General features: G+C 40.3%; 1 protein-coding gene across 1 annotated transcript; it reads right to left on the minus strand.

Annotated features, from left to right (window-relative positions):
* Window positions 1-4,549: 4,549 nt before the first annotated feature.
* PFDN4 (prefoldin subunit 4) lies at window positions 4,550-11,793 on the minus strand. The gene is made up of 4 exons (XM_009558729.2): window positions 11,659-11,793; window positions 9,996-10,103; window positions 8,850-8,993; window positions 4,550-8,523 (listed from the first exon to the last, which is right to left on the minus strand). The coding sequence occupies exons 1-4, from the start codon at window positions 11,680-11,682 to the stop codon at window positions 8,392-8,394; spliced, it is 408 nt and encodes a 135-aa protein (XP_009557024.1). The 5' UTR covers window positions 11,683-11,793; the 3' UTR covers window positions 4,550-8,391.
* Between the last annotated feature and the right edge of the window lie 6,270 nt (window positions 11,794-18,063).

Here is an 18,063-nt window from a genome sequence, read left to right on the forward strand (position 1 = left end):
GTTGAATGGCTGGAATTCATCCTCTGCTTAGGACACAGGATATTCTTCAAGGAGGTTGGGGTCTCATTTGTATTTCAAATCTTGGTTTCATTGCATTGGTAATGGAGACATTATTAGTCCTTCCATGAGGACGTTTATTTCCATAGTTTAATTTTCCAGATTCTATACAATGGTGAATTCTCAGCCCCATATTTACACAATCTGCAGGCAGACTGTTTAACAACAGAAAAGAGTCCCACCGATTAGATTCATCCCCTCCACTTAAATCTACAGCTTTCAATTCCAAGTTACCATATGAAATTACTGTAAAATAGACAGCTCAAATGGATTTAGATTCTTTTTTCTTTACTTCAATTCTGGCCTAAAAATTACCTTTTCGTGACTAATTCTTGGTTTGAAGGATGCTCGTATATAGCCTCAAAAAAATATTTGCACGGTTGCTGTGATGCCCCGGGACAGAGAGTATAAATATTTTCATTTAGTGAGATTTTTATCACTGATTGGACCTTTATGCAAAAGACAGGCTTTTTATTACCTGTGAAAAATGGATGCAGCCTCTAAAAGGCAGCCAGCAGAATTATGGAGCTTAAGCTTCCTTCAGTTTATAAACCACACTATACTCAAAAGGATATGGTCTGCATGCCTGAATACTTGTCTGTCTTCCACTTTTATGAACTAGTTCTGATACTATATAACACAATCTGAACCTCTACTGAAAAGCAAACCCCAAAGGATTATTGTACAAATGTCAGCATGTCTTTACTTTGCTTCCTCTTTTAATGACTGCTGTACCTAGCGGGCTCTGGCTGAGAAACAGGCATCCAAATCCCCAGCTCTTCCAAACATACTTTCACACTCAAAATCCAGCTTTTCTCAGTCCAGACAGACAGCTTGTTGAAATCAGTGCAATTACATGCACTTTGTGTCTTTAACCACAATAGACTGGACATCACTGCTGTCTGGCCCTGTTCCACTCATACTGCTAAAACAATTAAAGGGAAAAAATGTTCCTCTCCTTAGGGACTAAGAAACAATCGTTTTTCTTCTGTTTTAACATTTTGCAGGCACTAGGGATAGGTGTGGTTATAGCTGCCATCACCGTACTATACACTGCTTCGGAAAGCTGATAAAAGCATTCCAAATACCTGCTTCACAGAGAATGGAGATGAAATAAGATTAGCTCTTTTTAAAAGGAAAGAGAAAAGGGGGTGAGTGAGAATAAAGAAATCCATTCCAAAGAGATACTAAAAATTCACTTCTTCACCTGAACAATTACTTGTGATATCCTCTGAAATACCAGCGTCACTCTAAGGGGTTTATCATTTGAAGTGGCATTTCCATGGTAGCCAGTACTATGACTATAATCCCTTCCAAGCTTTTAAATGCTCTAATAAAACTTAATACCAATAATCAAGGAACAGTTGTAGGCTTTACTGTATTTTTCATCTCATTATTCTTTATGAAATGGTTATGTCCTTTCTTCTCACAGTAATGCTGCCCTTCCTACTGCTTGTACCCCTTTTTAAGCCACAGGGAAGAAAGAAAATATGAGTACTGAGAACTGTTTTTTCAGATTTTCAATTTGTGAAAAACAGAAAATCTTGAAAGTTACATTGCAGAGACATTAAGAAATATATAAAGATGCCAGTATACAACACAAACCCTTTTTGTTCATACAGTTCAGCTACGTCTAAGTGATAAGTTACGTGTAAGTTCTAAGTACATTGTATTATTTGTATAATGAATTTGTTTTTCCAATTTATGAATGACATTCCTTGTCTTACTGTCTATACAGCTCCATATATAATCATTCCAATATGCAGCTAGAGGTCATCATGTAAGCAGAGAAATGAATCTAAATGTGTATTTTTCAGCATGCTAAGAAATGTGCGAACTGTAGCCAAGTCCAATCCAGAACTCATTATCAATACATCAAATCCACTGTGGAATAAAAAGGAAACTTTATATTCTCCATTGCCATACAAAGAACAAACAAAAATAGGTTACTCTGAAAAATTTCCTAACTTCTGTATCAACTCTGACATCAGAAATACTTCACCTTTGAATTAAGAGGGAATTGAAACCAATGTTTAAGGAGCAGAGGGGAAAAGTCTGTGATCTTTCTCCCTCAAGTCGTGTTTATTACAAGGAAAGCTTTGCAAGCTATTCACATTTGACATGAAACTCAGGAAATTCTTGAGCTAATTCCTATGCAAACCACAAAGTTACTGCATGTTGTCATAGCAACAGGCATCAGTTGAAACTTCACGATGATATTAAATAAATCTTTGCTTTGACATAAAATGAAATGCAATAGAATTACGTATCAAGAAGTTCTAGCCAGTGACAATAAATAAGTCAACCTGATCTGAAATTCTTGTGCTGACATCACCAAACAGCATTTTAAATACCTGCAGCTGCTTAGCGGTCTGCTGTCTGGAAAAGTGAAAGCGTACAGAGCCCAAGCTAGGTGTAAAAAATGCAAAGCATCGGTTGAGTGTCACTCGTAGTACATGTGGCTGAAATGCAAAACCCTGGTTGGTGAGCACTGAAAGTTGTATGAAAGTTCCGCGTTTCACTAGAGATAAAGATGACCACCACAGGAGAAACAGTGTCATGTAGGTAAAATATGGGGGTTTTGAACTTTGTAAAAGTCTAACAGCTACTACGTCCAACGCAAAGTTGACTATAAGCTTGTGCCCTCTAGTTAATTTTTCTTCAGGAACTTAAAAAAACAAAGAAAATAGATTTAACACAGCAATCTTCATGTGCAGCACAGGAGATGCCAGGATTTCCATCTGTGCCTGACAGTATCCTTGCTTCCCTCGTGAAGTCAACCACTATAAATGCTATCCTGGACATCCCAAACACATCCATTGCTGGTCTTTTCAAGAACATAAATGATCACAATGCATTGATCTTAGGTAGCACACGCATGAAAAATATACAAATACTTCTAACCCCTACAAAGAAAAAATAAGCGTCAAATTTAAAAACTGCTCCAGAGGCTGTTTGAGAGCACAGACATCTTTAACACTGGCGCAGGGAGACACTTCCAAAAGTAAACTAATGCTTTTATGGATGAAGTTTAATAGCAAGATTAAGCAAGCGGGGAAAAAACAGCTTTCACAACAGAAATGAAAGTTTTATTATTTTCCCCCGAAGTGTTAATAAAAAACAGTCTCAGTGTGAAGTTACCATCAGTCCTCATCCATGTGTACTGAGATTAATACTTTTTATCTAAGTAGATTTACTGCTATTGTGTACCCAAAGACAGTCAGGTTTTATACTTCTGTGCTCGAGGTAGTTGTTCAATGACCAGCCCTTTCCAATAAATCTGGTTTAATTCACACTTCTCTCTGGATAGTCTGAATAAATAGCAGAAATTTCAGCTCAAAATACAATTAAAAAAAAAAAATTGTAACTTTCCCAGAGAACAGTAGTCTGGTGTGCACAGCCCTATTAGCTACAGTTCATAAGGTAAGAAAATCATCCAAACATGATGACATGATGGACCTCGGTACCGTGCTTGAAGGGGTAAAACTTAACAGAATCTAAAAATCCACTGAACAACATTCTTTTTCTCTTGTGCTGAGCTGTGTTGAGAAAGCAAGCAGGAAATCTTCCTAATAGCTCAAGGAAACAGCCAGGTTTAGTGCTAGCCAAGCCTGTGTTTCAACATCAAGTACACCTCGTCTCTCCTCTCCCCACTACAAGGAGTAACGATGCCAGAGCAGACCTGACAAAATCCTTTGCTGAATTTACATTAGAACCCTGCATTCCCCCACTCAGTGTCCTGAAGGGTGGGTTTTGCTGCCCTGAGTATAGCAGGCCACCTAATGATATCTGCAGTTCATAACTTGAGATCAAAGTCACAGTATACTAACCAGCACTGAAGAGCAACAGCAAACAAGATTTTTTTAAATCCACAGTAAATGGCTGATGTTCCAATCAGGTTTATAATTTTATTGCATCTGTAACAGCTGGATGCAGTCCCCTATATATTTGGCTCACCTCTTGCCGAGGGAAATCCTTCATAACCATTTACACCAACGTCTGGTGCAGTGTGTTCTATGCAGTCTAATCAGTAGCTAACATTTAAATACAAAAATAATTTAGTTTTCTCTGTGACTCATACAATTAATATAAGGACAAATTTGGTTGTAAATAATTTCTGTCAGGCTTTATCACACCTATATATATATATATCCACTTTTTTTTCTCTTATGAATCAGACTACTAGAATAACATTAAATAATTTATGACTCACACAAGCCAAACTACTTAATTATGTTGCTTCTACAGAAAATATGGCTTTAGTATTCAGCAGTCAATCTCTTTTTGCTCTTTGAAGTGATAGTTAATACCACAAAATTATCTGTACTTCAGCTGCACACCACTTCCTAAAATTATTGAATAATTATCAACCACGTTTATATTATGGAGTGTAATGGTATCTGAGGATCTTCTACACAAAAGCAGTAAGAAATAATGAAGGTACCACTGGAGAAGATTACGCTAGAACTAATCATGTGGAAAACATTTTTATACCATTTGACAAGATACAGAATCACAAACAAGACCCAGAAAATATAATAATATTTGTGTTCTACTATGTCTTACAGAGTTTTTATGAGGCTATGTTGAAAAACTGGTAAGTCTCCTTTACGTTATTCACTGAAATGAGCTACACGTCACTGGCTGCAGTTTTGCTAGTTGGCCTGCTTTAACTGCCCCAACCAAGTGAAAAGCCAGCCACTGGTGGCTCTATGAGTTGCAAAACAAAAACAGTATGGAAACTGTATTTTCCCACAAATATGGAGTTGAATAGCTAATTCAATCACTAAGAAATCGTAAGAGATTTTTGGCCCAATGCTCAAAACAAAGCCCTTAGATTAAAATAACACTTTGCAGTTTTACAGCACTTTTAATCTTTGAAGCGTTCTACAAATTTGACTCCCTTGACAAACCAGAGAATGACAGTAAACTATTTAGATCCTGATAACAATATTAAAAAATGTTTATTGTCAAGTGCAGCTGAATGATTCATGACATATACAGGGGTGCACAGAGGATCAAGTTTTTTCATAGACTTGCATCATCTGAAAAAGATAACTGTAAGGCAAACATTATTAGAGATAATAGAAATTTCCAATGTACCAACAATAAAAAGTACTCGAAAGATGGAGCACTAAGGAGAATAAACACCAAGTGAAAAACAACTGCATATATTAATAAGGGAGAAGAAAGGATATTAAAATCCAAAACTAAGGCTCTGTCAAATACTTTCAAGCAATTGATGGACAATCTGCGAATTAACTTCTATAATGACAACTTAAGAAAAAAAAAGTTTCCTGCATGTTCTATTTCACGCATATAAAATTATTTAACAACAACCTAAGACACCATGTTCTGTAAATTGCAGAAATCCAGAGACTGCTCTGAAAAAGTCTGTTGGATAATTACTTGCCTGACTCACAAACACGATCATCCAAACCTTACAAGGAAGCTGGACATTCCAAGTGCAAAAAGGTACCTTGATTTTTTCAGGGCTGCATGGACATGCAATTTGTAGGAAGGGCTGAGCAAACAGGAAAGATGCATGATACACAGAAAAGCCTAGACGCTACTAGTGCAGGAAATGGCCTAAAATATGCCAACACCGTGATAACTAGAAAAAAGAGAAAATAAGGTGGTGGAGTCACAAAACAAACCCCAAAGGACTGAATTGCAGCACTAGAAAGGAAAGGTCTTTGGCATTCACAAGAACACACTAACACCAGGTCTAGACATATATACGGATTTACGTAATTCCACTTCTAGGATACCAAAGAACAGCAGGGATAATGCCAGCTCTCTCCACCTTGCCAGCATTCTTTCTTTGGGTCCTTTACCGAACTAAGATTCTCATGGACTTTATCACAGCCACTGGAATCATAGTTAAACCTTACTAGCTGCCTTTTTCTTTTCCATAATGAAGCCATATCCATACTATGCATATGTGGAAGTCATAATACTTTTAAATACCTGCAGCCTGCATAGTTCTGAATGATATAAACAGCAGAGCTGAACCAGCAGTCACTTTGGAGTGAATTGTTAAGTGTTACCAACCACTTAATGAGAATGTGATCATTGCAGCCAAAGTTTCACTTGACTAAAATCAGAACTGCCACTCACAGCCTGGGCGTGGGGTTACAGTAAAATGGGTTCCCCAGTTCTTTGATGCCATCTGCTGGATGTTTTTTATAATGGCTCAAACTCCATTACTAGCTCATTTTTTTCACGTGGAAAAAGTTTTTTACATTTTCTTTAGTTTATAAGTACAAAGACTGGTATAGGATTGTTTACTTTAAAATACCAGATGGATGGCTTGCCTGTTTAGAAAAAAACTCAAGATGCCACCACCCGCTAAGACCATAATCTTGCATTATTGAGCACTCAAACTGTACTTTGAGAGAGTTTTGGACTAAGGGCTATATTTAATAAAGCACGATAAGGCAGAGCAGACTCACCTAGGTCCACAATGCTCCCATCAGCTGCTATCAAATAACTGGCCACCCACTCCCATTAGTGTCTAAGATAACAACTGTGGGTCATCCTAGAACTGCTAAGTTGTTTGGTGCCAAACGCCTACCTAACACAGAAAGCAGGACAGAGGGTTCAGAAATTATGTAAAGGAACACCTATATCTCCTCGAAGGCCCAATACACTTATTTGCTACAAGGACTGACTGGCACATAGAGCAGCAGAGTTGCCATGGCTACCATATTCACATTTTATCTGAGAGCAGCTGAAGTATTCACTCAGGCAGTAAGGAAAAACTGGAACCTAAGGCACAAGCTTTAATTAAAACCAAAACCAACTGGTTGAACTAGAAAACAAGGTTAAAAATATGTAGTTATAACCAGGGTATTTGTACACATATCCAGCAGCATAATCATACAAACCACTGAAATTCTATCAAAAAGAAACTTGTGAAACATCAGGGCTAGACAGAATACTAGCAGAGCTTTTGAGACGTACAGCCACCACCTGATGTACACTGTATGTGATACAAGTGCTTGCGTTGAAGTATCAGACCTCCATTGTCAAGGACAGTCTCTTATGGCTATACTAAACCTGACAGACAACATTAATAAACTTACATAAACAACAATGCTGTAATTCATAAATAACAATGCACTAGTGAGATCCTGCTCAGGTGTGCTGATGATCAAATTCAATATCACTACCCTATTAAAACTGCTTGAATAATAGAGAAAACAAGAGGGGCTTCCTCCACGTTCACACTGTTTGAAGAAGAGATGCTACACAAGTGACAACATAGGTAGGTACTAATCACTTTAAAAAAATATACTCATCTCATACTCTCTTATTTATATCAAGAACAAGCACTGTAGATTAATATTTGGCCAAATGAATTCTCTTGGAAAATAGCTTAAAATGATGATTTAAGTATGCTTAAGATTTAATTTTTAAAAACAAAGTCATAATAAGCAGGTATTTCCATGGAACAACATATTAATCAAAGCAGGCAAGAGCCTAAAAGAAGAATTACAGTCAGACAGAGCATAACTTTAAGGGTGTAAGGAATCAGCAAATTAAGGCATTTAAAAATTACATTCGACTCCACAGAGTGATGGAAGTGTAGTTCCAGGGATTGATGCTGACATAGCAACATCATCTGTGAACAATTCCGATCTTAATTCAGTATACAAATGTGGACTTAGAACTAATGACTGTTCAGGAAAATTAGAAGTAGTTAAGACCCACCATTCTGACTTTTGTGATTCCTAAATACAAAGTAGTAAATAACTAAGTATGACTGTGACCCAAAAAGATTTTCTTCAATGATTTTTTAAGAGCCTTTCTCCTCTGTCAACTTGCTGACACGTTGTGCACTGAGCTAATGGTGTTTATGCTATCTGAGCTAAGACTGAAAGACAAAGGATAGATTGAGTGGTTCCAAGAGGGCTGCTACAACCAGCTAAATAGCACTACAGCTGACTCATGCCCTATGTATCGCAGGAAAACTTCTCAGCCATTACAGTGCAAACCAAAACTTTTCAATTGTTTTTATACTTAGGTATTTTCATGAGCAGAAAACAAGACCAAGAAAACTACAACATGTGCCTGACTTTATTACTTTAATAAACAATGCAAATATTCCAATTTTGATGCTTTACCAACAGCATGAATCTAACGCTTCCCTGAACAAATAAATAACTGCAATAACCAAAATAACAAAGCTCTCATTATAATAATAGATGGAACCAAGACAGGAAAGTTACAAAAAAAGGAAGTGACGGATTTTTTTAAATGTAATTGGAACAATGTTATCAAAACATTTCATAAAACAAGGAAGAGTTGTATGGTATTTTTAGAACACCTTTAACTGTCCTCAGCCTCAAGATTTATGTTATTTCCAAACTTTGCATAAAGCTGAACTTTCAAGTCAGATAACACCCTCTGAATTGATTCCACTCGGGATTCTAATGCTTCAATTTCTTCTTGTAAACTTTTCTGAAAAGGAAAAAAAAAACCAAACTAGTTAGGTAAAACAAGCTGATTCATGTTTGCCAGCAAAATATAGAAAGGTACTCTTTGCCAACTTTCTGCCAAGTCAGGCTGTAAGACTACAGTGCCAAACAAAGGCTAGCAGGACTTTGTATACCAACATCCCAGCTGTGGCTTATCATGCGTACACATCCCCCTCCCCAAATCATAAATAAAACATGAAGTTTAAAACATAAAAGGTTCAAAGGATGAAGAGATCATCCCACTTCAATGGTCATCATACTGCAGCAGGCAGTAGTACAGTAAAGGAGCTCTCTTTTGAGCAGACAAACCTTTGCCTCCTCCAGCATCTCTTGTGTCTCCTCTTGGGAATGGCTAATGAAGACATCTCCAATTTGGTAGGGTATCAGAAGTGGATCACTATCATCAAGCATCATGATGTCATCACAAGCATCTTCCAAATTCTGAAGTTGTTTCTGTTTATCAAGATAGAAAAAGAGCAGTCACTTTTGCCATACTATCAGCTGAATAACAAACTCAGCGAGTCTGCATTTTGGGCAAAAATCCCACCAGCCAGCGTGGTATCAGTTTTTTTAATAGAGCAACTGCAGAGATGCAATTTAGCATAAGTATTAAATTCAATGGGGCTGTACCAGTAGAAATTCCTAGTCAATACTCATTATCTGTCATTAACAGGATAATTAATTGTCTAGACTAGGAAAACACAGCAGACATAAACGTCACTAATATCTGGCATGCTACAACGCAGGAATTTAATTTAGCTAGAGAACAGGAAAAAAAATTATATAAGATGGCAAATGTTAATTATGCTATCACAAAAGTAGAATTGCTTGCAGTCCCAGCACCTTAAGCCATCAATGAACATCAGCATGAAAAGGCAATGCTTTTACAATGTTCACAACAGGCAAAGTGATTATAGAAAACATTTTGTGACATTACCACCATTTTTTAAAAACTCAGTAAAACATACTTGGAAATGCTATGACCAGTGTTGAAAGAAAGTGAATTAATACTAACAAAGAGAATTAGAAACAAAACACAATTAATTACCTCTTCAGCCTAGCAAAAGAAAACCTCTGCAGTCAATAATGACAATCTCTGTCAAAGCATCAAAAGAACATAACGAACAACTGCCTTAGGAGTCCAAGAAAAAATAAATATAAAATTTCCTGCCAGAGATTATTTAAAAACACGACAAACAGTCATTATATATAAACAATGCTTCATATACAACAACTAACAAGTTCTCAGAACTGCATCCAGAAATGAACATGTGTCTTTCATTTCTTGTGACTTCTTTTTCCACTGTAACATTCTCTGGGCATCTTCAAAGTATTAGATATCCTGTATTAGAACCAAAGATTTACTTAGAGTAATCCACAGCCCCCATTTTTGGTGGTAGAGCTGAAAATTAACTCAGAGCAATTAAAAATAATTTATATTTGGGGCAAATATACCTTTTTCACTTCTATTTCTTCTTTCAGCTCTGTGATCCTGCTAGTATTTCTTGCAAACTTGTTAATTTTCTGCTGATCTTCAAAAGTGACATTGACGTCTTCTGCAGCCTGCAAGGAAGAGAGGTCAAAATGAAGACTTCATTTCTTAAATTACCTTGAATTTCACTATAAGATTACTCCTACAAAATATCTGAAAAAAATAGTCTTACAACCACTACACTCTGCTCATATACAATTCCTTAAAATGCCTCATTAAGTATATCAACAACAGCCACATTTAGCTGGGCAGAGGCCCTAGTAATATCCAATTAAAACATTAGCTATCCATGGCATCCTACCCATAGAACGGTTCAGGGTGGAAGAGACTTTTATAGGTCATCCAGTCCAATCCCCCTGTAGTCAGCAGTGACATCTTTAACAAGAACAGGTTGCTCAGAGCCCCATACGACATCACCTTGAATGTTTCCAGAGATGGGGCATCTACCACCTCTCTAGACAACCTGCACCAGTGTTTTAGCACCCCCAGTGAAAAAAAATTCTTCATAATATCTCATCTAAACTTTTCTCCTTTTAGTTTAAAACCATCACCTCCTTGTCCTTTTGCTACAGGCCCTGCTAAAAAGTATTTCCTCATCTTTCTTTTAAGTCCCCTTTAAGTACTGAAAGGCTGCAATAAGGTCTCCTCAGAATGTTTTCTTCTCTAAGCTAAACAACCTCAAACCTCTCAGTCTCTTCATAGGGTAGGTGATTCAGGCCTTTGATTATTTTTGTGGCCCTCCTCTGGACTGGCTCCAACAGTTGATCCACGTCCCCCGTGCACAGAAGGCTCCAGAGGTGGATGCAGCATTCCAGGTGCAACCTGAGACCAAAGTTGTTTCTCTGACAGCAGACAGTTGAACCAAACACCTCTGCCTCAAGACCACTGCAGGGTACAGCATAACAGGTTGATGTAACATCACTTTATGCTCCCTGGGCAGCTGAGAGGCACTGCAAGCAATGTTGAACCGTCAGCACAGCACCTCAAAAGCCTCCCCACACTGACTTGTAGAAGGGCAAGTGAGGCTGCAGGCTGTGTCTCCTCCATTCAAAGGCAGCCATATAGTACCTTTGCCAGGCTAGCACAAACCACATCAGCACAGACTCCATGCTGCCACGGAACCAAACCCACCCTTGCACATTTAATGGCACAATAAGCATTTTCATAGAATCATAGAATGGTTTGGGTTGGAAAGGACCTTAAAGACCATCCAGTTCCACCCCTTGCATTGGGCAGGGACATCCCACTGGAGCAAGGCCCCATCCAACTCGGCCTTGAACACCTCCAGGGATGGGGCAGCCACAGCTTCCCTGGGCAACCTGGGCCACGGCCTCCCCACCCTCATAGTGAAAAATTTCTTCCTAATGCCCAATCTAAATCCTCCCCTCTCCAATGTAAAGCCTTTCCTCCTCCTTCCATCACTCCAGGCCCTTGTAAGAAGCCCCTCCCCAGCTCTCCTGTAGCCCCTTTCTATACTGGAAGGCTGCTCTAAGGTCTCCTCGGAGGCTCCTCTTCTCCAGAATGAACAACTCGCATTCTGATAGAGCCAAAACAACACCAGAGCCCAACCCGCCGGGGCAGAGACCGAGCCAAACCCACTACTCCACGCCCGCCTCCTGCACTCACCGCCTTCTTCATGGTGGCCGCCATGTTGGCGAGGCTGAACTATTCTCGCCCGGCAAGAGGGGGTTGGGGACAGGGGAAAACGAGGCAAGACGGGGAAAAGCGCCAAGCAGCCGAGACTCTGAGCGACTCAGGGCTTCTTCTTCTCTCCACCGCCCCTTCAGCCAGGCGTGACTACCCGGTGGCACCACAAGGTGCACACGGTAAACCTCAACCCACCCCCGCGGCGCTTGGTACGTCCCGGTTACTGATGGGCGTGGCCCCGCCCCTCCGCGGAGCAGGCAGAGCGCGGCGGCTACGGGGGCGCCAGGGCCGCCGCCAGGGGGCGCGCGGGAATCCTGCCCCGCCGCGGGTTGACCCGGGGCAGCGGAAGCGGAAGCAGGAGCGGAAGCAGGAGCAGGGGAGACGAGGAGCCTGCCGAGGGCAGCGGGCACCTGAGCTGTCCGCAGCGCTCACGAGGCGAGCCAGGCACCTTCCTGCAGACTTGACGAGACCTTCAAGTTCAAGTCATAGGTTCATAGAATTGTTTGGTTTGAGTCCAACCGTACCCGACTGCTACTAAAGCATCCCTGAGCACCTTGTCTGCCTGTCTTAATCGCTCCAGGGTTGGTGACTCCACTGCCTCCCTGGGCAGCCGTTCCCGCGCACAATAACCCTTTCAGTGAAGAAATTTTTTCTGGTACCCAGAGTAAACCTGCCCTGGTGTACCTTGAAGCCATTCCCTCTCGCCTGTTATGTGGGAGACCAGCACCCACCTGCTACAACCTCCTTTCAGGGAGCTGCAGAGAGTAACGAGGTCTACCTTGAACCTCTTCCAGACAGATCAACCCCAGCAGCCTTTCATAGCCTTTGTTCTCCAGCTGCTTCCTCAGCTCCGTTCCCTCCTCTGGACAGACTCCAGTACCTCAATGTCCTTCTTATAGTGAGGGGCCCAAAACTGAGCACAGGATTTGAGATGCAGCTTCACCAGTACCGAGTGCAGGGGCACAGTCACTGCCCTGGTCCTGCTGGCCACGCTGTTTCTGATACAGACCAGGATGCCATTGGCCTTCTTGGCCACCTGGGCTCTCTGCTGGCTCAGTCATTGCAGAGGGACCTTTAAAGAAAAAAAAAAAAAGTTGTTTCTGAAAAGAATGGTTGACCACTTCTAAACAGAAACAGGGATAGCTGGCATTTAAACTGCATAATTGCCTCCACATGCTTAAGTTTATTTAGCTTCTCATGGATATAAAACCAAAAAAGAACCTTAATGCCAAACCAGATCGTCATAACATTTCACAACCATGGGGGAGAGGCCTGGCATTGCATATTCCTGGTGTTTGGTTGCAGTGGGTATGAGGCTGCTGATCCAAAAGTCTTGGTGGATGGGCGCGTAGGGGCATTAAGTGACGGGAGGGCTCAAAACTGACAGGATTTCTGAAGATCTTTGGACTGGTGGAGGCTAGCCTGGCCACTGCTGCTGCCAACAGTGGCTGAGGCTCCTAGAGACTCTGTGATCGGCTCCTGCTTAGGTCTGCCAAGACCTTCTTGAAGAATGATCAGCATTTCCAGTACCTGTGAGCTTTCAGAAATTTAAATACACAAAGATTTCTGAGTTGTTGTGCTAGCATTAAATGGGGATCGCAACAAGCCTGCAGTATAGGATTCAGAAAGATATTTGAAAATATCTTCAGGTGTTTTGCCATGGTTCATCTTTCTGCTATGCCCATGTGGGAATTGCAGCTGAAAGTCATTAGAGTTAGACCCAAAGAAAGAACCTGGGTGTGGAGAGTCCAGGGCACCGGGTGGTGTGCTTTTAAAGTGTCTGGGTTTCCAAAGGAATTTGGAAAGCTGGGTTAGAGTCTACAGCTCACTGAACAGTATCTGAAGAGAGTTTGGAGGTCCAGAAAGAAACCCAGACATCATTGTAAGCAGGGAGCTGTCGAGGGTCAGCACGTTCAATCCCAGGCAGCCAAATCTGCTGAACCTTTACACCTTTACTCAGAGCTGCTGAGAATCACCTCCACCAGTTTGCAGTCCAAAGATCAAAACTATTTCCTGAAGGCAAAACTTGTAACCTTTCTTTCTCCAGCTATGCTTTAAAAACTGTAATACCCTGATTGCACACAATGGTCTTACTCTTCAGATGCTTGTTGATGATATGGGAGACTGACGTATACTTCCCTGCTGTCCAATGACATCCAAATTCACATCTCTCACGTCCTTCCTAGCACCTGAACTGTCACTAACTCTGTATATTATCCAGAGACCATTTTAATGATAAATAAAGGAACAATCAGCATAACAGACTGCCAGTGTTTGATTTTATGAAAACCCTTGCTGCTGCAGGAGGATCCTTGCTCCGCAGTAGCTCGTAAAAGCCCATTCCAAAAGGGATCTGTGGAAAAGAATAGGAGACAATACTCAACTGAAGAATGAGTGTGTAATTTAGAAGTTTCCTATTAATTTCCTGCAATTTGGCCTCATTACAAAGAACTGAAATGTGGCGTTCCCTATTCAAGTCTTAGCACATGTACTGTCACCATTCTCTCAGCCATGACTTTATCCATCATAGAGAGAAACAGTATAGCAGCCCTACCACTTGCAAGAACGAGAAGTTTGGATTCCTGCTTTATTACTTATGGAGATGGAGCTTACACTAATGGTGTTCAGCTTCATTTCACAGCAGGGCTGGTTTGAGAACTCTTTCAGTAACAGCTTTTTGCTGAAATAATGTAAGAAAATCACAGCTACTTGTGGGAAAGATTGTGGCAGGTTTCTAGATTAAAAATTAGTTCAGGGAAAAACTCTCAGAGCTATCAAAATATTCTATAATGAATATTTACTGAATGAAAAGGTTCTGTGTTTTTTCAATTCAGAATGACTGCTCATGCCAATACTCATGTTACAAACTAGTAAAAGAAACAGAACAGAAATAAATATGTATTTAGAGGCCCTCAGGCTGACAATTTGATTTTGGTGCATAATTTTGACTTGTTTCCCACTGAGGGAAAAAAAAAAATAATCACAAAAGTTCCCCTGGAGAACTCTGTTATTATTAACTTATGTTAAAACATAATCCTAATTCTAAGTCTCTTTTCCCAGAAAACAAACTCATATCGCTGGCAATTCTCTTACTCTTCCCTAAGTCAGCTATCTTCTCTCTTCCTGAAGATCCTACCGTGAAAGGACATAGTCTAAACCATGATTATTTCCACGGGTGGATTAACTGAATAATACATGTTAGGTCCAAGCCAATGTAATTTCCTTCAAGAGAAAAGGAGTGGATTTCGTAAGAATTTGATGACTTGAAGGCTTTAAAACTAAATCTTTTTCTCCCACATGCTCAGGCAAGATTTGTGATGTGAGCATATTGCCAAGAGTAACTTACTGTAGACCTTTCTTATGTAAATAAAAGTGAAAACAGTGCACGAGTGCAAACATCTAGTGGTGGAGTAAGATGAACTCATTGAACTCAGTGACCTCATTTCTCTTCCAGTTGCATAAAAGGACTTGCTCTTTCTTGTACTGGTCCTCGTCGTTGTTGCAAGTGAGGTTAGCCTCACCTTGCAATTTGGTGGGATCCCTTCCATGGTGCGTGTAACCCCCACGCCCTTCATCTTACATCTCCTCCATGGTTCTTTTTAACATTTTCATTGCATGTTACTTGTAGCATTTTGTAATACAGCTCGGTGGGAAAGAGTCTTCCTATGCTCATTGCTGCCTGAGTGAGTTGGTTTGGATTACCAAACTCTTCACCATTTTCCTTGAAATTATGCAGAGCTCTTTGAGCATCTTGAAAAACCCATACATCAACAATGCTTGTTGATACAAGACACGCTATAAATGGAGAAAACTTAATGGAGATGAAGTGGTTGGTTTATGTAGATGTAGCTATCACGAAGTGGATCGCTATTAACAAAAGCTGCATGAAGTTGTACTGTTTTAATTGTGCCAGTATACTGAAGGGGTACAGCTTCCATATCATATGGGCACAGAAGTAGCAGTAGCGTGTCGTTTCCAGTGTTAGACAATGTGACTTATTGTAGCATAATTGTCCTCCTGTCAGAATGCCTATGCCTGCTTGTTTTGTACCAGCATTGCAGGAGAAATGGAGGCTGAAGAAAAAAAAGTACCTTCTAAGGGTGTTCCTCTTCTCCAAAAAGACACACTGACTCTTAATGACATGTTTTAAGTATTTACAGGACAAATCCCCCATAGGTTTTTGTTCTTTTGTGGTCTGAGGAAAGGAAGGCAGATTTTCTTAGACTTCTAAACTCGTTCTTTCAAAGAAACAAAATTCTCCTGTTAGTCAAAAGCCACATCAGCATTTCAGCATTCAAGCCCTCCTCTATGTTCCTATATATCCAGCATTAGAGTTCTTAAATTGCACAAGCTCCTTTCATCATCCCAAGCTTCACCCTCTGTGAAGGAGACTTCTGTTCTCCCTCACTGTAGTGCTTTGCAGAAGGTTCTGCAGCGCTGTTATCTGGACCCATGAAGCCAAGGGGAGTTTCTGCTGCCTGTTTGTGCCCAAGATGGAACCTGGAGATTCCCTTTTGCTGGGAAATCCCCTTGTGGTAAAAGATACATGCACAATAGAAGACCTTACTCCACTTTTGTGGACAGGATATTCTGTAGATACGGTGCTCTGTAATCTCACAGTTCTGTCCCGTTCTTGCTCCCCTACCCTAAGTCGTTGGCTCATGCTGGTTTTATTTAAAATAAAAGGTAAGAGCTTCCTCACCCCGACCTGGCATCTCAATATCAACAGAGGATATACCAGAGGCCAAAGTATTAGCCATGCATTTCTGTTTCTCCACAATCCATCTTGTTCCAGAGATGTTTCTAGTGGTGGAACATCTCTCAGTTTACCAGGAACTTTTTGTGGCCTGTACTGGAAATCTCTCTACAGGGCCTACAAGTGCAGCTCGTTTTTCTACTTCTGTGGTTCATCTTCAATAAGAACGGTTCACGAGCTACCTGAAATAAGGTCTTCAGTTACACCTGTGCAGCTAGAAATGATTTCCTGTCTAAGAGTAGCACTGTCAGTGCCGGTTTCAAAAGTCGGTAATGCACATAAAGGAGAATAGAGTCCTGTTCCTCTGTAACCATTACCCTGCTGAATTATTTTCTCTTAAATCATCACACACTTATTGCCACTGAATCTGGAGCCTGGTTCTAAACTCACAGCAGGTCTGTCAGTAATGTGCCCTGTTTGGAGTATTACTCAGCATTTTTTAATCTGCACAAGTTTGGGGGTTTTTTTTCTTTTTTCTTTTTTTTTTCCTTGCTTTCTTTCTTTTTTCTTTTTTTTTCCTTCTTTTTTTTGGAGGGGGAGTTTTGGAGAAGAGTTATCCTCCGGGGGAGGTATCAGATGTGCTCTTTTGATACTTTACCCAACAGAGCAATAAATACATTAAATGTTTTCCCAAGGGCAATAATTTCATTCGGTAGTCATACATCTGAGGAAACTAAACTCTTCCCTAGAGACGTCTGTGGCGAGGCATTTGAACTGAAATAAACAGCAGGATTTCAGGCAAAGGCTTTATCTGATGAACTGCTGAGGCAGTCTGCTCTAATCCGTTCAAAAAACAATGAACAGGAGTAACCAGGATGTGGCCCAGAGGGCATCGAGTTCAGTGGAGCATAGCCCAAGTGCCTTTTGGCTGACTAATGGTAAAGGGAGATAGAGTTTTCATGTTTTCTTATGGCTCTAATGAAGACAATGGAAGTAATTCACAAGTTAAAGTTCAAACTCATCTCTTTGTGGTATTTCAGACTTACTGCTGGTATCTTTTACACATCTGTTAGACCTTTCAGCAGAAAATATTCTAAGGGGCACAGACCGGCATTGTTTCACACAGCCTCTCTCTAGGATGAAACAGTAGTACTCTGTAATATTAAAAGAAAAAAAACATTAAAAATGTCCTATTTATTTGCCATTTCTGGGAAAATCTGAGACCAGATAATATTACCAAACTGTAAACATAGGCAAGATGATGATAATACTAATAACTAACGCTCCTCCTCTCTGAACACTTGCAAATGGTCACAGTTGTGGTGCTGCGTGTAATTCAGAAGGCATTAGCTGCAAATGGCATAGAAACTACTTAACCGCAGGTTGAGGCTTTGAGTTCTGTGCTGGTTCAGGTGGGAGACACCACTCACTTAGTAACTAAACTGATGTTCTAAGCCATCTGTCTTGTATATTGGCAAGAGTTCCAGATGCTAACCTCATGAGAGCATCATATATCCTGGTATTTCAGGGGAATTCAGGTACCAGAGATTAATATCCACGACACTCTAATTCTAGAAATGTAGTATAGTACAAAAATAACATGAAAGACTATATCCACACAATTACGCTTTATAATATTTTATAACATGTCAGAGCAAGATCAACACAATAAATATTTATTATTATAA

The sequence above is a fragment of the Cuculus canorus genome, chromosome 16 (genome assembly GCF_017976375.1).
Source record: "Cuculus canorus isolate bCucCan1 chromosome 16, bCucCan1.pri, whole genome shotgun sequence".
NCBI classification, from domain to species: domain Eukaryota; kingdom Metazoa; phylum Chordata; class Aves; order Cuculiformes; family Cuculidae; genus Cuculus; species Cuculus canorus.